The sequence below is a fragment of the Amphibalanus amphitrite genome, unplaced genomic scaffold, assembly GCF_019059575.1.
Source record: "Amphibalanus amphitrite isolate SeventyFive unplaced genomic scaffold, NRLGWU_Aamphi_draft 000749F_arrow, whole genome shotgun sequence".
NCBI lineage: Eukaryota > Metazoa > Arthropoda > Thecostraca > Balanomorpha > Balanidae > Amphibalanus > Amphibalanus amphitrite.
The window spans coordinates 166,368-189,002 of record NW_024882243.1 but is presented as its reverse complement, the minus strand read 5'-3'; the positions used below and the strand labels follow the sequence as shown (position 1 = coordinate 189,002).

Below are 22,635 nucleotides of genomic sequence, written 5' to 3'. Positions count from 1 at the left end.
CATTTTATCATACGAGTACGTGGCTGGTTGAAAAAAGATCAATTTCAGAAATGCATGCATCATGGTCGTGAAGTATAGTCACGAGAAATTGCCAACATTCAGCTCAAGATTTTGGAAAATGTAGAACGATGATCAAAAACCATAGATAGCCATTTGATTTGCCATGGTATTGGCAGTGTAATGGCGTTTACAGCATGTCTGTATGTCTGCTCTGTCGGTGGATATTCATATCCATACTCCAGGATATCCATATAGGTACGTTTGCACGATATCCATACTCCAGGTGCAGGGGCGAGCAGTTACTTCTTACGAGGGGTGCGGAGTCGAAGTCAGAGTCGGAGTCAGAGTCGGAGTCGGAGTCGGAGTCGCCCAGAGTCGTGGCAACGAGCCAGGAGTCGGAGTCGGAGTCGGTGTCGGTCAGGAGCCCGCAGTGGAAGTCTGAGTCGGTCCGAATCGGAACAGCTCCCTCACGACTCCGAAACACTGGCAGGGGTCCGGAGTCGGAGACAGAGTCGGCCGGAGTCATGGCAACGAGTCAGGAGTCGGAGTCGTAGTCGGAGTCGTATTTGGCGCCACCACGACTCCGCAACCCTGCTTCTTACCATCATTTATAAGGATAAACGATTGCAAGACTGACGAGCCGACCTGGTGCTAACGAAGCGACGGGTAGGTACGCCTCGGGAGATGAAGCTTCACGGACGATTTTGCGCACAAGTGCGCAGTCTGCTTTTACGTTCCCCTTACACAGAATTGAACAGAGATTTATTCTGCCAAAAAGCTCAATGGAGGTCGATGGAGAACTTTTTGTATGTCCAATGAAACATAACCGTAATTTTGCAAATATTGCTGTGGTGACACTGCAAACAGAATGCAATGCCGTTCCTGATTTTGAACACGCATGGGAAAAAGAGTCACTCCACTCGATAGCCAACATAACAAGGATTATTTTGATATATAATAATCCAGTTTTACAACGTCATGGAGGTACTCCACATGCTATCACCAGCGCGGTTGTTTAAACCTTTGACGGCGCACCAAAAAAGCCACTATCAGAAACTCCCGATTCCACGTACAATAATGGAGACTAAATGCGCAACTAAATAATTTTTTCTGCCCAATTCAAAACATTTCATCAATTTCCAACAGAATGACACCCCAAATATACATATATTCCGAAATTGCCCACGGCCATCCGTGAGGCCGTTTCCAACCATAGTGCGACGGTCACATTGGTAGGGCAAGACGGCCAGCTTCTTTCATCGACCAGCACAGCTCGCAACAACAAATGCCCGAGATTAGCCGCATTGATACAGTCGCTCGTTGGTCTCAAGATTCGTGCAGAAGGCGTATGCTTGTATATAGGCCCTAGTTCAGAAGCCATTTACATACAGTGCAAACCACAAGTAGCACCAGCGGGCAGCGCTTACATTCTTCTCAATAGATGGCGGAGGTGAAAACGCCTGCAAGTATGCTGCTCCGCAATACAAGGGAATAAGCATTTTGATTGGCTAAGGTAAATGACGTAATAAGAACAAGCAGATATAATGAAGAGGCGTTCTATTGGAATCTTGGAAGAGGCATTAATAGCGCAAATGGTGCGCCGAATTGGATATGTGGCGCGGTGTTTGCTTATAGTTGAGGAGATAGAGGTAAATAGATTTCGGTGCTGTTTTCTCCAAGATACCTATAAGAAGTTTTCTCATTCATTTTGAATTGTTGGTAAGCAATGTGACCCTGTTAATTGGTTATCGAATGTGGATTTGAACCAGTGAGTGCGTCCTGCTCAGGTAGACTAAGGAAATCCAAGACTCCACATACTAAACTGCAGCTTTTGATATTTATTTTGTATTTTTTTAGAATAGATTTGATATTTCCAGAAGAAAACTTGTAGTGTGATTTTCGTCCCTTATCTATTATCATGATATCAATTGTCCTGCAGTTGAAAACAGTTTTCCTGATAAAAAAGTAGGGCATTAGTAGAGCAGACGTCACTTGAAGGCTTTCCAACCAAGGAGAGGCTGAAGCACTGTAGGATTGTAGGTTGTAGGGTAGGTTTGTAGGTTGTAGGTTACTAGGTTGTAGGTTTGTAGGTTAGGTTAGGCTAGGTTTGTTTAGTTTTTGTTAAGAAGCACATCCCGGTATCAGTTGGGGAAACTACGAGGCGAATGTCAAAAAATGGATTGGTCAATAAATGGACTTTTGATGACCATATATGGGCATAGATGCAGCCCCCGCTACTAAGGGTGAAAGACGGTATAACAAGCTGGTACTTGCGATATCGCGTCCACTTATTGGAGAGAAAAGGCTTCCATTTTTCACTAGGAATTAGTGTGATATGATTAAATTCGGCGAATTGACTCGAAAATGGCAATAGGAAAACGGCTTTTCTGCAGGTTCTGGGCGTCACAATCAGCTGGCCATTCAATAAATGGATTGGTTTTATGAAAGGAAATTTTTAAAAGATTTAATTTAATTTCAATAAACAAAAATATTTAATTATAAAATAATAACTTAACTACAATTAGAAAAACCATCAACAAAATAATAAAAATAATGACATTTAAAAAAAAACTACTGCGTACATTTTTTGGCGCGTCTGTTTCAATCCGCCATATTTGCCAATCACGGTTTGACCTTGCGTTGTAAGTCTGCGATTTAGAGCCGCCAGTTAATTATGCACCGGGTGAGTGTAGGCCTTGTGTGGTTAAAAAACATTCTTATGCCTTATTTTTTCATATGAATGCTAAAATTCATTGAAAAGATGAAGTTGTCTGATTTTATGACCATATATGGTCATCGCCCCGCCCACTCCAGCCGCCAGGGCTGCGGAGTCAATGGATTTTCGGCGACTCCGACTCTGACTCCGACTCCGGCTTTCAAAAACCAGCTCCGACTCCGACTCCGACTCCGGGCAGAATTGTCAACTCCGACCGACTCCAACTCCCGACTCCGACTCCGCAGACCTAGCAGGGCTGCGGAGTCGACAGATTTTCGGTGACTTCGACTCCGACTCCGGCTCGGGCTTCTAAAATCGACTCCGACTCCGACTCCGGTCACAACTGTCGACTCCGACCGACTCCGACTCTGACTCCGACTCCGCAGCCCTGCCAGCCCCTGATTGGCTAATCCAATTTTTGTTTGGCTCCTCGTAGTTTCCCCAACTGGTATAGCACCTCTCCTTGGTTGGAAAACTTTTGTGTGGTGTCTGCTCTACCAGTCCAAAAATAGTAACTACCTGTGCTCTTACACAGTCAAAACTTAAAAGGAAACTCATTTTGTCACTTACAGGTGCTGCAAAGTTGATATGGGCTGCCCTGATGTACATAATGCCCCCTTGAATATGTTAGTATAAAGAAGCGGACCAGATTAAGGATTTAAAAGTACTTACTTAAGTAATATCAAATATATTCAACTAAGGTAAGGGCATTTTGTGAAACAATGTTGCATGGGAAAGTCCTTATTCCACAAATCTTGGGACGCTTACTCATTGAATAATTTTATAATACTGGTAAGATGCCTTTGGTTGTGGCAAACAAGCAAGCACAAGAGTGAGCCCTGCATATACTCACTTGTGAAGTGGTGCCTACCCCAAGTTGCCCAAACTAACTTGTGCAGGCCACCCTGCTCACTGGCTCCTAAAAATAATAAATTTTAGTGCAATCAGTCCAGTTGCTCCTGGGCTGATTGCAGAGATGTAGTGATGTAGAGGCTGCACCCTGAATGTGCACTCTCAAACTGTGTTTTAACTGACGTGCCTGGCACGCTACTCAGCAGTCCCTAATGAGTAATGATGTATCAAATTTGAAGGAAATCAGCCCAGCCACCCTCCCAAAATCTGGAAAAGGCCTGTGCATGTACAGTGTACACACTTGCATAAGTACCCCAACCATAAGACATGGGAGTGCATTTCCTGGTGGGGACCTACCTATAGGACAAGTTTCAGCACAATGGGCCTGGTAATTGCTAAGTTAAAGGGACCCTCCCACCTTAACATTAGTTTTGAGTTGAGATAGCCAAGTTTGCGGCCAGGCTCAGAAACCACCATTTATCCTGGTCGCAACCCCCGCAGCTTTATGGTGTTCAAGAAATTTCTTCCCTTTACTTGCAGGGTGGGACCAGCGTGGTCCCTATCTCTTAACCATTACAGGAATCTGATGACGTCATCAAGCTTTCGAACGTCCGTTAAATGTTTGACTAAAACGTTTTGTAGCACGTGGTGGTATACGCTGCTTTGCGCGCAACAAATGCCGCACTTTCAAATAAAGTCGCTAGGAACAGCGGGAATCCCAAAAAGTAAACAAAAGTAAAAGTCTAATATCTTGAAAACCGGTGAATATTTTTCGATGAAATTTGGTAGATATTCGTTTTTGCTCTTTCTGAACCGAGCGACATCACTTTCATGCCAATTCATTAACTTTTTTGAAGGTGGGAGGGTCCCTTTAATGGCATGAGGATAGGATGAACTTCACACCACTCTATTTCGCACCTGGCATGCTCAGCAGGGGTTACTCTCATGCATCAAGACAGGTCTGGCACTTGGTAGAAGGGATAAAGCTACCTTGTAAAGATGATCACAAATTAATCGGATTAATCGGCCAAGTGGGCTGAAGTTCCTTCTGAGATTTATGTTCTCAAAAGCATTGCTTCAGCAAACCAACTTTTACACACTTGACTTTTCACATGGCATTCACTGTACCAGTCATCATTGATGACTGGTACAGGACATCAGTGGTTAGCCTCATCACTCCTTTTTCTGGATCATTGTTTGACTGTTGCCCTGCAACCCCTGTGGCTCGCGATGGCTCCCAACACACATGTTTGTGCCTCCAGGAGCCAGAGCGATGGACCCGATCAGCGAGGCGCGCGGCCAGCTGCAGGGGGCGCTGCAGGCGGCCGGCTCCCGAAAACGTGGCTCGGAGTGGGACAGCTCGGAGGAGGACAACCTGATCGATATCCAGTGAGCTCCGTGCTGGCAGTGACACTGTGCTGGCTGGTGTAGGTGGCAGTGTTGGGCTCTGTCAAGTTTACTGTTCACATGTGTCATAAATCAGTTGCATCAAAGCTCATGTGTAGTTATTTCGTTGTTTGAGGCAGATTTCTAACTATAATTAGCTTAGCAGTCTGCTGTGATCAGTGGTAGATTTTGGAAGCTAGGTATACCATTAAGTCTGTGCAACCATTGCAGCCCTGCCACACATCCTAGTGCGAATACTGCTCTGATTTTTGCTCCCTCCGTTTCGCCAGGGACATATCGTCGCCGAGCCGCGGCTCCAAGCGGCGGCGCCGGAAGCCGGCGGCGCCCGGCAACCTGCCCGACACCTACGTGATGAAACTGTTCGACCGCAGCGTGAACCTGGCGCAGTTCCCGGCCGGCTCGTCGCTCTACCCCGTCTGCCGCGCCTGGATGGCCAACGACCCGAACGGCACGGCCGCCGCGCCGCCGCCAAAGGCCGAGCCCAAGGAGGAGCCGTCCGACGGCGACCTGGTGTACCAGCTGCCGCCGCCGCTCTTCCCGCCACTGGATGAGGACGGCCAGCCGGCCAACCTGCGCGTGCCTGCAGGACTGCGGCCGCCCGACCCCGCCCAGCTGCCCGAGCTGCAGCCCAGCAAGGTGACTGGGGACATGGCGGCAGGTAGCAGGGGACGAGGAGCTTCGGTAGTTATTGGAATGGGTTGTTTGCGTGGATGTTTACGTAGTTTGATAGTGAATGTGATATGCCGATGGCTGCTGACATTTCGAAGTTTTGTCATGCTGCTTATAAGAGGATGGCAGAATTTGTTAGCATAATCTTCAGATTAACTTGTGAACATGGGCCTTTAATTGTTTTCGGTCTATTCACTCTGTTAGTTGGCACTGTACCTTGAACTGAGTTCTGCTAGGTGCCGCCGTATTTCAAGCCGGGTTTGCCCATGCATTGTCTCCTTCGCCGTAGCCATATACCACGGTACCTGCTGATGTGTGCTGATTCAATCTAACCCCACCGTTTTGCTCACCCCCAGGCGGATGACGCGCCGCCGAAGAGCCAAATTCTCGCTGGGCACCTGGCGCGGTGGCGCTCGGTGCGCGATCAGTGGCGCACCGCCGCCGCCAACAACGAGCGCCGCTACACGGACAGTTTCGCCGTGCTGAGCTCCATCTGTATACCGGACAGCTAGAACGCGTCGCCGCACCGCGCCGCGACCGGACGCGTGCCGCCGCCCGCCGACCCACGGACACGGTCGTGGTTTGACGACCTGGTGAGCCCGCTCAGCCCCTGGTGAAAGGACGGCGACCGCAGGGTGAGTAGAGAAGGGAGTGCCGAAGGAGACCGACAGTGGCCGGCGGTGACCTGAGTTTGATTGGAGACCTGAGGATGATGTCGAATAGCCCTTGGTCGGTAGGTCTTTCCGGTCACCAAACTCAGAAGGTGCGATATCGAACTCTCAAACAAGTATCCAAGACGGGACGATTGGTTCGCTAGGTGGGGCGATGCGTCTCCAGCTGTCCGGTTGCTTGAGCGGTTGTGAAGCTCCCGTTAAGACGATATTCGTCCAACATACTGAGGGGTCAGAATTGGTTAGGAGCGATCAAGTGGCGTACCTATTCGAGGTCTTTTAGCTGGAGGTTCGCTTGATGCTAGACCAGACTGACGTGTGTGGCTGCTAGAAATAGCTGCGGGCTAACACGGTTCTGTGAGGAGTAATATGCGCTGTCGACGTCTCATCATCACTGTTGTATATCCATTTTTTTTTTTTTAGTGTGTATGCCCATGAAATGCTGTAGTATTCATACTTTTAGATGGAGTGTGGGAATTACATTATAAATATACCGAAGAATCGATAATGCTCTTTTTACATTCTCTGTTATTGATGGCGACAACTGGGTGGGATGTAATCTGCAATTGAAGTTCCGCCAGTTTGTTGCCGAACTAGTTTGTGATTGGGTTAGCCGTAAATAATCTGGGCGAACAACGTTAGAGCACCGAGTTTGGCCATGTCCATTATTTACATTATGTCCGGCTGACCTTTGGCGGATTCGGGGCGCCCACGGGACAGTGATGGATGGCGGCTTCCCACACGGTTCCTGAGATTTAGGTGGCCGGGAGATGGTCTGTGACCGCCGTCTGCCAGTAGCAGAGTCGACAGTTGACATGATCAGTCGCACGGTTCATTTCGTGTGTCATTTCTTTGTTGGGGTCTGGCAGGAGCTGTTCTCCTAGCATAAAGTTAGAGGAAAAGGATGCATTTAATGTTGAATTGTATTAATGAGATCTCATATTCTGTCAACATCATAACATCTCCACGTCATAAGCAACACATCTGCAAACAAGACATCCAACCCCTTTTGTGCATTAAAAAGCGCTGGTGCAGTGAATGGTAAGCGTAGTGTTTGGCACATGAATTCACTAATACTTGGTGCGTTAGCGCTTCGAAGCGATAGTGAATATTACGGGAACGTTTGTCCCGGTATTCCGAGACCGCCCAAGTTTAGTTTTTCCAATCTCCATCGAAGCTCGCCACTTAGTTTGAACGCGTCCGCCACCCAGCGCTGTGGCAGCTCTAGCTCTTGAGCTCTTGTTCGATGATTGGCACCGTCTCAATGTCCACTGTCTCTGTGACCGAATGGTCTGTGCGCATTACCATCGCCCCACCCGAGTGGCGGCGAGGCTCGACCCCTCCCGAGTGGCGGCGCGGCTCCACCGTGGCCGTCACCGCCTTGGTCGCTGGCTCTGTCGACTCTGGAGGCTTCTCCACCACCGCCTCTGTGGGTGTGGGCCCGCTGGGGCCGGCGGCGGCTCCGCTGGGTCCCGAGCCGTCTCCGTCGGCCGGCCGCCGCCCGGCCAGCGGCGTACCGCGCAGACTGGCGCAGTCGCACTGCGGCCGGCGCGGGCCGCGGCCGCCGCGCGGCGTCAGGTGCCGGCCCGAGGCCGTGGCCGGCGTCGACTGGCGGCGATTGTTGCGGTGGGCCGGCCGCGGCGTGCACTGGCGCGAACAGGGCGCCGAGCGCCGGCCGCCGCCGGCCGGTGACTGTCAGCTGGGCGACGACTGGCTCAGCAGCGGACTGTAGAAGCTCTCCAGCGGGATCTGGCTGCCAGTGTCCTTGTCGTTCTCCTCCCTCAGCCGGCTGCGGTAGCGGCGTGCCGCCACCGCCAGCAGTGTCAGGCCGGCCAGCACGAGCGCCGCCACGCCGGCCGCCGCTGCCGCCGCCGCCGTCCACTCTCGGCGGATGCCTCGCGTCATGAACGCGGCGTCTCGTGTGCGGACGTCTGTACAGGAGATGCGCACCGGTCGGCTGTCGCGGTCCGGGTAGCTGAGACAGAACTGGTAGCTGGTGCTCGGTTGCAGACCGCCGATAGTGTAGGAGCGGTGGAACGGGGTGACGATGCGCGATTCGTAGTCCGACTCGTCCTCGCCGGCGCGGCCGTACATCAGCTGATAGCGAGGGAAGTTGTTGCGCGCCGTGCCGTTCCAGACCAGCGTGACGAACTTGGAGGAGACGCCGGTGGGGAAGAGGTGGATGTCCACCTCCTGGACCCGCACGGTGACGGACCTGTTGGCTGTGCCGCGACTGCTCTCGGCCACACACCAGTACCGGCCGGCGTCCGCCTCGGTGACGTGGCGTAGCAGCAGCGAGCCGCCGCTGCGGCTGGTGTTCTGCCGCGGTGACCTCCAGCTGAGTCGCGGCGCCGGCCGGCCCGTGGCGCGGCACTCGAGTGTCAGTCGCTGGCCGGTGTCGCGCCGCACGGTGGACCGTCCGAGCGGCACCAGCGTCGGGCCGCAGCTGTCTCCCAGCGTGGCCGCCGGCACCGTGTCCAGTCGGCTTCCGCGTAGCTGCTCGGGTGTCTTACATAGTGTGCCCTCCGGCTGGGCGAGCGTCACTGAGCCGGAGGCCAGCGCCGCCGGAAGCCAGGCGAGCACGCAGTCGCAGCGGAGCGGCGCCCCGTGCAGCGACAGCTGCAGCGGCGCGGCCAGCTCCTCGGCCAGCTCCTCGGCCAGCTCTGCTGCCAGGCTGAGCAGGCCCGTGTTGTGCAGCAGCAGGCGGCGGAGCGCCGGCGCGCCGCGCACGAACCGCGGCGCCACGTACCTCAGCGCGCCGCTGCCGTTCAGACGCAGCTCCACCAGACGGCTCAGGTTGACGAACGCGCCGCTGTCGATGATCTGCAGCCGCGGCAGCGAGCTCAGATCCAGCTCACGGACGGAGAGGCCGGCGAACGACGCCGCCGGCAGCTTGGCGAACGGGTTGTCCGACAGCCGCACTGTGTCCAGGTGGGCGGCTCGCCGCAGCGCCGCGCTCGGCGCCGCCGTCAGCTGGTTTCCTCTCAGGTCGAGCGAGGAGAGATTGCGCGGGCCCAGCAGCGACGCTGTGTGTAGTGAGGTGATGTGGTTCTCCGCCAGCAGCAGCCACCGTAGCGCCGCCATGCCGCCCAGCACGCCGACCGGCATGTGCCGCAGTCGGTTCCCAGACAGGTCCAGGGTGGTGACGTTAGCCAGCTGGCGGAACCAGGCCGGCGACACGGTGGTCAGCTGGTTACCGCTCAGGTTGAGGGTCCGTAGCGACTGAAGCTCAGAGAATGCCTCGTCCTCGATGTGACCGATCTTGTTGGTCGCCAGAGACAGTTCCTCCAGACTCACCAGACCCCGGAACGCGTCCTCGTACATGGTCCGGATGCCGTTCCGGGTCATGCTCAGGAGCCGCAGTTGTGAGAGGAGGCGCAGCGGCGCGCCGCGGGGCACCGCTGGCAGCCGGTTGTCGTCCAGCCGGAGCTGGCGCAGCGCTGTCAGACGGCCGAGCTCGGCCAGACCGCCGGCCAGACGATTGGAGCTGATGTCGAGGATGGCCGTGTCCGGTGGGAGGCCGTCAGGTGGCTCCACCAGACTGCGTCCTCGGCAGCTGACGGCCCGCGGTGCCTGCTCGGAGCAGCTGCACTTCTCCGGACAGATGTCGCTGCTGGTGTCGGCGGCGGCCACCAGGGCGGCGCCACTGGCGACCAGCAGGGCCCACAGCGGCAGCGCCGGCGGCCGCCGCTCGGTCTGGGAACAAAAACAGACGACTGTTATCGATAGGGAGCCGCTGTGCTGAAAGTCCGGGTCGCTGTAGCCGACCGATGGGGCGGAATGGTCAGACGGCCGAGCGGCGCCGCCGACATGGCGGACGCCGTCCGTCTTCGAGCTGCGAGCTGCGGGGGGACCGTCACACGGTCTGAGCGATACGCGGGAGTGTGCTCGGCCCGGACAGCCGCTCGACCCAAGCGGATCGTATCTAGCCTAGTGCGCTGGTGCGGGCTGTAAGAGCCATCTCGGTTGCCATGTGACGCCGGCGCTGGCGCTGCCGAAAGTTTATGCATCGCTGGTTTACGAGCACCGCATGGCCGCGCCGTATCATCAGATTGGCCGGTCGTTCGGACACGGAAACAGCCGGCCGGGAGGCGAAACGATTCCTTTACGTATGCATCAGCCTCGGGCTCAAATACATGGGATGCTGCCCAACTGCATTGTATTGAACGTGTGATAGGCTGATAGCACGGACGTCGGACAACCACAACATATATTGAATAGAGTGTGTCGTTTAAAATAATCCATGCATATGCCTCAAAACATTTCGACCTTGTTCATATTTAAGTTTTTAAGTTAAACTGTCGTTTATGAACTAGCGCTAAAGCTCTGTAAGTACTCTAGTCACGATCCGCAGGGCCAGAGCGTTGTACGGCTTCAAACGAGGCTGGCGCTCAAGTGGAGCCCCGCTGGCCGGGTGGTTCTGAATGCCGACCGCGCACAGTGCCGTTTGTTTGCCTGTTAGAAAGACTGGCGAGGTTCAAAACAGCCTCTGTGGATGGAAAAATGGTGGGAACGGAGGTAATGAGCATTACTATTGGAATTCTTTGCAAAGAAAAACAATGGCGAGAAACTTTAGCACAGATATTAATGCCCACTGGGACTGTTCATATGAAACAGCAAGAGTAACATTGTTGCCAACAGTACGTGTAATAGCATTCCTCACTCCTCAGTATAACACGCGCACCTTATTAGGAGAAGGTTATCCCTCCCCTTCATCCTCAGGACCAACGCATCCTCATTCCGCATCCCTGCTCACACTATTCTTTTCTCAGACATGCCTCTCCATGGTTAGTGTTTGAATGGCTGTGTGGTCCGTCTTACCGAGACTCTCACATCCCAGAATGTGCTCAACGACAGCGGCGCACCAGTCGGTGATCGACTCGGCCCCAAATCTTCCCCTGTGTTCTAATCACATGGGCTTGGAACGGTCTTATTAGACCGAAAGGACCTCATGATAAAGGACCTTATGCTAAAGGACCTCATGCTAAAGGACCTCATGCTAAAGGACCTCATGCTAAAGGACCTCATGCTAAATGACCTCATGCTCCTCTCTCATCTTCAGGACGATGGCTGAATCTAACCGCTCAAACATTCATAAGCTGTCATCGCGTTTGTGCTGCTCTAATGAGGTGGAATGAATGACGAAAGTCGAATAGCTTTCAGGTGGTGCAGATGAAAAACGAGTTACGTGTTCTTATAATATCCGCGACGAATTCGCTGCCGTCTCGTTCACGGTTCACAGAAATGTTTCAGCCGGCTAAGTTACCAGTGTTCACGGATACAGATGAGGCCGCTCCGGCGGGGCGCCAACACTAATGCAGTGAAGTGGAGGGGCGCAGCTGGCATCGGACAGTGTCTGAAGTTCCACTGATGGTGGCTCCGCAGTCCGCACAGGAGGCCGTCCAATAAACCAGCCACATGCGTCTCCGTCGGACACGGCGCCGCGGCTCCTGGCCGGCTCGCCCGACTTTGTACGAGTGCTGGTTAAGATTGCAGAGGTCATTTCTCAGTGTCGCCGGGATCCCGACAGGAGAGATTGGTGTTGCATCCCTTTGCATATTCATTTGCCCAGACATGAAGCAATTGCATGCCAGTTGAAATTCTCGCAAATGGCTCCTGCGTTGCGCGATTAATTAAAATGTTTTGTGCCGCGCCACAGATAAAGGGATATTTCTCTTTGGCTAGAACGTGTCACATTTTTTCTTCAACTTTACATGAAGACGTGATATTTGTTGCATATTATGCGATGGCAATGCCTACATTTTGTGATACTTTTATTCAAAATGTCTGAAAAGTGTCAGCTGGATATTTGATCTAACGCTATTGTAATAACAAATTACACAGATGACATCCATCGCTCCCGCTCCAGCCCATCCGTTGGTCCACCTTGCCCATTTGCAGCCCGGTTCCCAGCGTAGCCTTGTTGACAGCCTCGTGCAAGTCTTGTGTCAACCAGAGAAATGCTGGTGTTGACGTGGATCTGCTCAGAGGGGTTGGCCGCCGGTCTCAACTCTCATCACCTTGTGTTGAGTGGGGCTGAAGAGAGGAGAGAACCTGTTGAACTCCTCGTTTAGCTCAGGATCGCTGCTGGCGAGACCGGCCAACGCCACCAGTAGGGGGGTGATGGGTCACACGAGACATATTCGGCCAGATCTTCATGTCAGGTCCCTGTAGACTATCACCCAATAATCGATTGTCCTCCGCTCCTTCGTCAGAATTGGGTGTAAACTTGGTGCAAATGATCATTGATCAGTGAGGCTTCTCGAACATGTTTTTACGCCGCGCCCTTGGATGCCCTATGATCACCCGCGGCGGCCCAAGCCCAGGGCGTCCAATGATGTGGTGTCGTTCAGACTCCCATCATTGTGCCGCGGATGCCAAAACAGCGGCCGCCGAGTAGCGGTCGGCCCGTCTACGAGCGCCCTCCGCGCTGATGGCGCTGTGTTCTCAGTGATGGCTTAATCTGTCACACTCGTTCAATCCAACGGGCCCCACCGACGCCGTTTGCTGGCTCGGAGGTATCCAATAACAACAGCTGAGGGGAGGGGCGAAGAAAAAGAGCCGGCGTTCCTCCTGGGATCGCCGCCCCATCAGGACCCTGGGTCAATGGAGCGCCCGCGAGCCTTCCGCAGCTCTGCAAAATGACCCTCACACATTTCCTTAGCCCAGATTGAGTTTGATTTCGAGCCGGTGGAACTTTCTCACGCTTTTGCATCGGGAGATTGTGGGCTTCTTTGTCTAATCCTGACTGAAAAGAGAGGCCGGAATTGGACCACTGATTGAGCAATGAGAGGCGCTCGATAGGCCCGGGGGCCGGGGAACAGTGAAGTCTGAGAAGCCTATGCGCCGCTACCGTCGAAAACTCCGCTGCAGCTTCAGAGGTTTCGCTAGTCCAAAACACATATAGAACAGCAGCACAGATACATATTACAATAGCGCATATCTATGCAAAATGATTCTTGTCTTTCATAATTCCCCCATCACTTGGGGCATGCCAAAATAACGCAAAAATATGCGGGAAAGCGGTTAATATGATTGACCCGACCCTTTTAAAATGAGAGATGTTGAGCTCCTCATTTACCTCATTTCGTTACGCTACATATATGCAACAACATATAAATGCACATGGCGACCAATGACCATTAGGTATTCGCAAACTTCATTGTTCGTTCTACCTAGGTACGAACTACGAGTATACCGTGTTGCATGTGTCTGCTTACGAGCGGCTGCTGCTTATGAGCGGCAGCTACAAGTGTTTATGCCAAGTAAGCGACATCGATGATCGACGCCTCTCAAAGCATATTAGACGAAAATGTTTCCGCTGTTGCGGATGCATTCCTTTTCATGTTCTCTACTCGTTTACACGTAACCTTGCTGCCGCATTCGTTGATACATGCCTCCAATTCCGTCGACGCTTTGTTCTAGTGGAACCATAAAAATGGAATACCTGGCCCACTGAATGTGTGTTTAAATCTCCCTGTCTACCGCGAGACCACGAAATACATCGGTGTCCGCTGACACAATAAGAAGCGCTCGTGTCACAAATGATCCTCATTGAACACCACGAAAAGAGGTCCGTGCGCTCGCCGGCGTAGTTTAGGCCTGATGGTGGGTCGGATGAAAGAAAAAGCATTCATTAGCTGTACTGGGCGACTAATTGGAGCACTGCCCTAACTTTTAGAGTCGCTCCACTATATGCTTATTGCCTATGCATTGTGCAGTGTCATTGCACAAGCGTTGTCACATCAGATGCAAGGATTGGCTATTGCTTATTCTGTGTAGTTTTTGTCCACAGGAATAAATGGATGGGCTTGACCAATACAATAAGCTCTCTTCTGATACATTAAAGCGGAGTCTGGTAAGCAAACAACTTGCTTCATGACGTGTTGACCTGTTCATTATATGACATTGCAATATGTATAGTAGATACTTAAATGGAAGGCTTCAAAGCTACTAGGTGTAAAATGATTCAGAATGATCTTCTAAGCATGACTTATGACCCGTAAGTACGACACTAATGCCTACTTCTCATAGTTCCAGCGAGCAAGGGCATTCGCGTTGACCAAATGACCCTGGCCCCTCTCCTCTGCAGAACATAATGACATGGCGCAACAGACCACACAACGTGCTAATATGATTCAATGGTTTGCGATTGGCTGCGTTCGTAAAATATTAAAGCGGCGCTGATGCAGAAGAATGGCCTGCCGGTCGCCCTGATCCCTCTGCTTGCTCGGTGGGTGCCGCGCTGCACTTCCTGCTGGGGGCTGGGCAGAGCGGGAGGAGTGGGCCGGGTCGGGCAGAGTGGGAGAGTGGCGGAGTGGCAGGTGAGCCAGGTGAGAGGGCGGCCGGCGGCGCTCAATAGAGCCAGCCGGACTGTGTCCCCGCCGGCCGGCCGGAGCGCCGCAGAGCCGCGGCGGCTGCTCGACGGGCCGCCACGCCGGCACGTCCCCGACCATCGATCGGTCCGAGAGCAGTGGCGGAGAGCGGGGCACGCCGGCCCACCGCCCACCGTACTTACACCGTCCCGTGGTACACCGCCCAGTGGTTACCGCCCACTGCGCCCAGTGTTCACCGTCCACCATCCAATACTCACCGTCCACCGTCTACCGCCCACCATCCACTGCCTACCGGCTACCGCCAACCGTCCACTGCCTACCGCCCACCACATACCATCCACTGTCCACCGCCAACCGTCCACCGCTCAGTGGTCACTGTCCACTACCCACTGTCCACCGACAGCCTTTCATTATCCACCGCCCAACGCCCAAGCTGCTCAGTGCTCACTGCCTACTATCCACCGCCCACCACTCACCGCTCCCCACCCACTGTCCACCGACAACCGTCCACCGCCCACCGCCCAGTGTTCACTGTCTATCGCGCCCAGTTCTGTTACATCCACTCGCACTGTCCACTGTTCACCGCCCACCGACTGCTGTCCATTATCCTCCACCCAGCTATGTCACATCCACTCCCACCACCGCGCGCCCAGACTGCCCACTGTCCACTGTCCACCGTCCACTGAGCGCCGTCCATTATCCACCACCCAGTTCTGTCACATCCACTCCCACCACCGCCCAAACTGCCCACTGTCCTCTGTCCACTGCCTACCGCCCACTGAGTGCCATCCATTATCCACCACCCAGTTCTGTCACATCCGCTCCCACCACCGCCCAGACTGCCCACTGTCCACTGCCGGCACTGCTCACCGCCCACCGACAGCCATCCATTATCCACCACCCAGTTCTGTCACATCCATCCCACCACCGCCCACACTTCCCACTGTACTGTCCACCGCCCACCGCCCACTGAGTGCCGTCCATTATCCACCACCCAGCTCTGTCACATCCACTCCCACCACCGCCAGACTTCCCACTGTCCACTGCCGGCACTGCCCACCGCCCACTGAGTGCCGTCCATTATCCACCACCCATGAGTTCTGTCACATCCACTCCCACCACCGCCCAGACTTCCCACTGTCCACTGGGTGCCGTCCATTATCCACCACCCAGTTCTGTCACATCCACTCCCACCACCGCCCAGACTGCCCACTGTCCACTGCCGGCACTGCCCACCGCCCACTGAGTGCCTTCCATTATCCACCACCCACTGCCTGCCAGTAACAGTCTGTCGGCCACCGTCCAATACCAGACGCCCACAGCATTGCATTCTGTCAATACTGCCAATACTGAAAATGGATTTTTGAAGAAACTGAAGCGGGTTCGAACATGCGTGCTCAGGGGCATGAGATGTATATTTTGACATAAGGGGCATTCCACGATAGATCGTACCAGGCCCGTCACCCTCATCTCTCAGATTTGAATGAAAATTGGTACAAGGGGTACTTATAGGCTCCAAAAACACATGTCAAAATATCAGACTTCTCAGATCAAAACTTTTTGAGTTACATTGCATAATATTTTCTAAACTTCAGATTGTAAGGGTGAGTTTGATGAGCTATAACTCAAAAACGAGCTAAGCAAGCAACAAACGGTAAACAGCTTTGAACTAACGATGAATCAAAGATTAATACAGTATTTTTAAAATTGGAAAGAAAAGCTTAACATATTGAAAAAGTCGTAGTATTTTTTTAAATTGTCTATAATGGCCCTTGGGACCAATATTTTTGCCATTTTTATTTTTTTCAAAATAAACCTCAGGTCCTTTAAAATCGACATGCAAAAAATTAGAAAGGTGTTCTTTCTATAAATTCCTCATTTAAATGTACAAAATGAGTTTCCGGGGGTCGGTACGACCCCAGCTCGCCGTTTTCGCCTCTAATGGAGCTAGAACCTGGCGGAAAAAACGAGCATGTGCGCCGTTACAAGATGCATCGAATAATACCACATTTTAAGGTCTCAGATTCATTGGTGACCCCTGAGGTCATTTCAAGTGACCCAAATTACGGGTCCGGTTTTTGATAGATAACTTCGCAACAAATGGTCGCAGAGCCGCGATTTTAGCATCTTTGTGTTTGCCTAGCTCCGGCGCGTCGAATGGTATACTGTTTGTTCTGGTGAAGTCAGCTTAAGTCGCTGACCTCGGGTCAGCACACTGCCGTGTATTTGGCTCCACACCCCGACCGGGCGGCCCAGCCGGCAGCCAGCCCCCGGGCATCACGTGACCGCTCGAGTCCGCGGCAAAGCCAACCAGCGCGGCGCTGGACAAACAGCGCCGCTACAGAGATGGTTAACAGTCGGGTCAGGCCACGAAGCTGAGTGAATGAGATCATATTGCACATCATTCAATTCGCAATGTCTTTCCGAGTCCATTTGTAGCTTTCCCGTCTCTCTAGCTCAATTTGATCGAGAGTTATTGACGAAAAACTCTTATGGCCCTAGTGACGTACGAATGACGTCACGAAAGATCAATAATGCAAAAGTGAGGCGAAAATGACTTCAACTGAACTTTCAGTAACCAGTGATGTCACTAGGCAGCTTTACCACGCCATTTGTGGGCTCTTTTCCGAAATCACAATTCGAGACCATCACGGTGACGCAAAATAAGTACATTTATAGAAAGAACACCTTCCTAATTTTTTGCATTACTACTTAAAAATGATCCAAAAATGTTTTTAAGTAAATAAAAATTCAAAAAAATTTGGTCCTAAAGGCATAAAAATGCAAATCAAAGGAAACTCGAGCTGTTATATATAAAAATAGTATATATTTCAAAATTTTGAAAATGCATATTATTCTTTGTTTCAATGCAAGTTTAATGCCGTATAGCATTTGGCATTTGGATTATCCGTCTTAGAGTTACAGCCCGCCAAACATGGGGCTGCAACGCAAGATCCAAAACATGTTATACACTATAACTCAAAAACCACTCATCTGATAAGCTTGAAATTGTTACAGGAGGATTCAGAGCCCCTGATTACCCCTTAGACCAATTATCGTTAAAATCCGAGAGATGAGGGTGTCAAATTCGAAAAAAGTGGTACGATCTATCGTGGAATACCCCATAAGCTTCCAGAGTGAATGTGCTCAGTAGCACACACGTTCGCGTGTCTGACGCTCATTGGCTCGGATACGCGTGCGAGAGAGGTGTGAAGAGTTCTGTGCTGGCACGGAGGACTGTCCAGCGCGGCTCGGCACCGTTCCCACTCAACAGGCGCTTGTCCCGCTCGTCCGTGAGTCGACCCTGGGCGTGGCGATAGAGCTGTGCCGTGCCGCCGTTGGGTCCGTCTGTTCGGTAGTTGGTTCGGTGGGACAGCCTATCGGTCAGATGACAAGTCGACTCGGATCAATCTCGGACCACCGCCGGCGCACCAATAGCCGCGCTGGCCAACTCTTCCGATTGCGCCGCACATCGCGGAAGCGCGCAAACTTTGCCGCGGAACGAGCCGAGAGCGCGCCCAAGTTGCCGATCCGCGCCGTTGGGCCGTAGACAGAGACGCCACTCGCATCTGTGATCAGGCATGTAACAATACGCTGCCAGCCCTGACCCGGTCAGGGTAACTTGGTCAGGACGGCAATGCTGCTAAGGTAACATTGGAATTGGGGCCATGATCATTTTTGGACGGCGCTTCTTATGCTTTCATTAAGTAGATAGATACATATTCAAAATTCCATAAATTTTATTTCTGTGCAGCATTTGGTTACTAAGCATTTAAAAGCGTCGGTAATCATATATTGTGCATGTACCCAAACTTGGTTTTAAATGGAATCTTGCACTATAAAAGTCAGTCTTTTCGTTAGCTGAGGGCTTAAATTGCAACGGTTTCTTTGAAGTGATGCGTCTTTTTGCAGTGATGCGTGTTAATCTCCTCAGATTACGTCTTGAAAGATACAGAGGAAAAAGTATTAAAATGTCATAAACATTTCCGAGCTCCACATTCCTGCGTATATGATTCTCCCCCATATGACTTTCGCAGCTAAATTTGATGGATATTCGGATTCCCACGGTATAAAAACTATCACAAAGCATACACGCGCAGCAACACATTGCCCCTTTGCATTACCTTGGCCTGCAACCAGGATACTTTTACTTCGTTGGTGATCTACGCCTTCCTTATTAGCAGGAAGGCTGTCCGGCCATGTAATTAATAAATTCCACAATTTTATCCCATTGCAAGAGCATAGAGGACGCTGCAATCATCCTACTAAAATACATCGAGGCATAGCTGCAGTATTTTACTTTTCATGGCGGTAGCAAACTGGGACCACTTCTCATACCATTTATGGTAATCATCCTCGTTGACACGGAGCCGACGATGGCATAGCCGTGTAAATAATTAAGGCTGCGCCTCATATCATGTAAGCTTGACCGCGATCTGCCGTGATTCCATCTCATCTGGAATGCAGCTAAGTCTGGTAATGGGATCGCCAATAAGCGCTAATGCTCGCCAGCTCAGCCGATTTGCTCGGCTGGGGTGGCCGCCAGAGCATACAGCCGCCGCCGCCGTGGTGGGGGAGGCGGCGATAGAAGTAGGGTGATGGCTGGAGGCAGGAGGCTGGGGCGGTGGCGGTGGAATAGGGCCAGCAGTGGCGGTAGGGGAGAAGGCAGCGGAGCCGGCGGCGGCTGCAGAGGCGGAGGAGACAATGAGGCGCAATGGCGGCGCGGCGGTAGTGGCTGCAGGGGCGGCGACGGTGGCTTTGTGTGCCGCGGAGTCGGTCGCGGGGCGGCGCTGGCGGGGAAGGAATCTTGGCCCCTAGACGGCGGCTGGCCGCCCTCGGATGGGCCGGCTTCATCTGCCGCGGTCCGGACAGATGGCCGCGCCCCGCCCATAGCCATACATCACGCCGTTCCATTAACCCGACGATCGGCAGTCGACGGCGCCTTCCGGCGGGGCCGACCCGAACGTCCTGCCTGTCTGCCGGCCGCGCCATCCCTAGGCTATCTGTCGGCCACCGGGCTAAGCCGTCTCCGCCGCAACTGCGACCGTAGCCGGCACTTTGACTATCCATGATTAACCCTAGAACGCCTAGGGGGGGTTGTATCAACCCCCCCCCCCTGAGGTTTTTTCGAAGTGCACGCTAAACGGCTTGTCGTAGCGGGCTGAAATTTTCAATACCCTCTGGGGCAACCTTTGCGCATCTTTTGCCGAAAAAAAAATTGATCGGGTCATGTCAGGTCACGGAGTTATGACGTCATAAGAGGTACAGCCTCCGGCCGGATTTTCACAAACTGAGTGCCAACGCCCGAGGTTTCCTGCCGGTGGTACGGACATCGGTTGATGGATCGTGATGAAACTTCCCATGCATGTTGGGGCAAGTATTGGCTATCATATGGTATAAGAAATTTGACCGGGTCAGGTCAGGTCACGGAGCTATGACGTCACAAGAGGAACAGCGTCCGGTACTATTTTTGAAAAGCGCCCGAACCACTATTTTGCTAATTCTTGTCACCTCAATGGGAATATGCAGCAATATTAGCTTCTATAGGGAGAAAATGGACCTCCCAAATCCAAAAATACAATCAGATTTCAAAAATTTAAATTTTGATTTTTCGAATTTCTGCCGCCGACTGTGACCTTGCCGACTTCCGGCGCTCCCAACGCGCCATTTTTAGAGCTAGGGAAACGAAATACATACCAAACGATAGAGAATTGATCAAGGAACACGATAGTGAAGGTTTCAAATCGATATCTCCCACCGTTCTGCCGCAATCGCCGCCGAAAGTTGAAAAAAAAGTCTATTTTTCCGAAAATTTGACCTTTGACCGGTCAAAAGTAGGTCAAATGTTGACCTAGGACCAAAAAATATACCACCAATCGCGAGATCTCGTTGAGAGCAATCCGTTGGTTTTTTTCCGCTAAGCTCTACGACCTTCCGTTTCGAAACGCCAGGGGGGGTCGTAACAACCCCCCCCCCCCTGGTCGTTCGTGTTATGAGAAATGGCCTGGTCGTGCGAGGGTTAAACGGACCCTATAGTGACAAAAACGGTGGATATATCAGTTCAAAGAACAGCATAGCAAGTGTCCCCATTTCAACGAATCCGTTTTGTTTCTTCCGGTCTAGGTTATTTGATATTTCATTTCTATGCAGCAGCCAGGAGGCACTCCTGGCGTTCTGAAGGATCGCTGGCGGCTGCTGCTGTCCCGCAAGGCTCCGGTGTACTGCGGTGCAGTATTCTGTGTTCTTCAGGCGGACCCGCTCTGAGTTCGCCGGCGCGGCGCTGCGATGCCCGGCGGCAAGGCTCTATAGAACCGGCGGCGGTACGGCCCGTCTGCCTCCTCCATCGGTTATCAAAGGCTTCAATTATCGGATTTCCAACAACGGTCGTTCTGCTAATCGTTCGAAAGAGAATCTCCAGCGAAGAACAATCAAAGGAGATCGGCCCGTGCTTTGCAGTTCGACGAGAGTGCTTTTTAGGGCAGTTGGAAGTAAGCTGCCTGTTTTATTTGAAACAATTTTACATAATGGTGTCTTTTTTGATAAGAGGCTTAGGGCTGCTTAAAATTTAAGTTGCAGTATTTGAGCAAGGATACTTAACTTGTAATTTGAATTATTACTACATACTAAATGACTTGTATTGCAAAGTTATCAGATTCTCAAGGTTAGTTTACGAAGACGTTCGTCAATGTCGTGCAGGATCAGATAGAAACGTCAATTTAGTTCCCGCTCAGACTTCGCCAGAACATGGCTCATTTACAATGGAGACTCGGTTTAATTGTTCTGACAGTTTCGGACCAAGTTTGGCCCGGTCAGGGGATGTTCGGACAGCGGCGGCCAATGTCGTCTCATCTGTAGGCGGTCGGTCGTTCCACCTCTATCGCTCCTGCCTCAGCTCAGCGCTGTCTCCTGGGGACCCAGTGGGATGTCATCTGATCCTGGGACAAGCCTGTGATCCCGCCTGCGATCCAGTGTGTGATCCAGTGTGTGATCCTGCCGCTCGCACCCAGCGTCCGGCTCCCGCCGCTCAGCCAGCCTCTGACTCCATTTTGTCCCCAATATCCTGGCCAGTATTACATGGAGCGATGGGAGACCACTCGATTGATAGCGGTGCGAACGGTCGGACAAAAGAGGCGGTGATGGATGTTTGACGGTCGGCTGGCGGCGCAGTGCCCACCGCTCCGTCGCGGCTCAGACGATCAAGTCGCCGGCTCCGAGCGCCGCCCTTCGAGCCCATCGGCGAAAATGGACCGGCATATTTGAATGGTAATGCTCCAGAGAGATCGTCAGTCATGAAAAATCGCGCAGCGCGGCCGCCGGAAGCACGTCGCTGGCCAACATTCTGGAAATGATCGAGTGGGGAGCAGCTTCGCGCTAAAATGCGCATCCCATACATGTTCAAAAATTGTTTCCTGTCTGTCAAATGATGTCGCTTTTTTCAAACATTTTAAAAAGTTGCTTCTATTGTTCCTGTTTATAAGTACCTAGCCCACTGAAATGCAGTGGGAAAACTTGGGCCTTTTTTTATCAAACTTCTTATCATCTTTCCGCGCTACATCCGCGATTGCTTCTCCTAAACACTGAATATGCTAGGAAGAGGGGCATTTCATATTAAAACGAGTCCATTTGTTTTACCCGGAGACCACATTTCCATACTCATGAATAACTGACAAGTCTCCCGGTAGGGGCAGCAATTCGGCAGTTTTCTGTTAAAGGCTTCGGAAAAGCATGCAGGCAGAATGGCAAAATTCCTTCTGGTGTATGAAAAGAATGCAGCCAGTTACTAGGTTTAACCCGCGCCCGGCTGGGGGTCCTGGATTTCCACGCCCTGCTGGGGGGGGGGGGTGTTTGAACACCCCCCCCCCTTCTAACTCGGCTCCTGGGCCACGTAGCGATACGCGGAAGGCGGCGTTCGAAAGAGCGTAGGTAAAAAATAATGAGGAAATCACTTCGGTCAATTTTTTGGTCAGGTCAAAGGTCAGGTCAC

General features: G+C 52.3%; 2 protein-coding genes across 5 annotated transcripts in view; one reads left to right on the top strand and one right to left on the bottom strand.

Moving 5' to 3' along the window:
- The first annotated feature begins 1,591 nt into the window (after window positions 1-1,591).
- On the top strand, window positions 1,592-6,728 carry LOC122365589 (protein lin-37 homolog). Of its 4 annotated transcripts, none has more exons than XM_043336926.1 (4): window positions 1,592-1,649; window positions 4,831-4,957; window positions 5,245-5,611; window positions 6,001-6,728. In XM_043336926.1, the coding sequence occupies exons 2-4, from the start codon at window positions 4,842-4,844 to the stop codon at window positions 6,154-6,156; spliced, it is 639 nt and encodes a 212-aa protein (XP_043192861.1). In that variant the 5' UTR covers window positions 1,592-1,649; window positions 4,831-4,841; the 3' UTR covers window positions 6,157-6,728. The 4 variants fall into 4 exon arrangements, with proteins under 4 accessions (XP_043192861.1, XP_043192860.1, XP_043192859.1 ...); XM_043336925.1 differs by having other exon boundaries at window positions 1,601-1,719; XM_043336924.1 differs by lacking the exon at window positions 1,592-1,649 and adding an exon at window positions 1,671-1,768.
- Window positions 6,729-7,935: 1,207 nt separating this feature from the next.
- Window positions 7,936-22,635, bottom strand: part of LOC122365576 (leucine-rich repeat neuronal protein 1-like) — a 35,343-nt gene continuing 20,643 nt past the window's right edge. Inside the window, exon 2 of the mRNA XM_043336907.1 lies at window positions 7,936-10,011. Coding sequence (XP_043192842.1) covers window positions 8,011-10,011 — 2,001 coding nt within the window. The 3' untranslated portion in view covers window positions 7,936-8,010. The remainder of the gene's footprint in view (window positions 10,012-22,635) is intronic.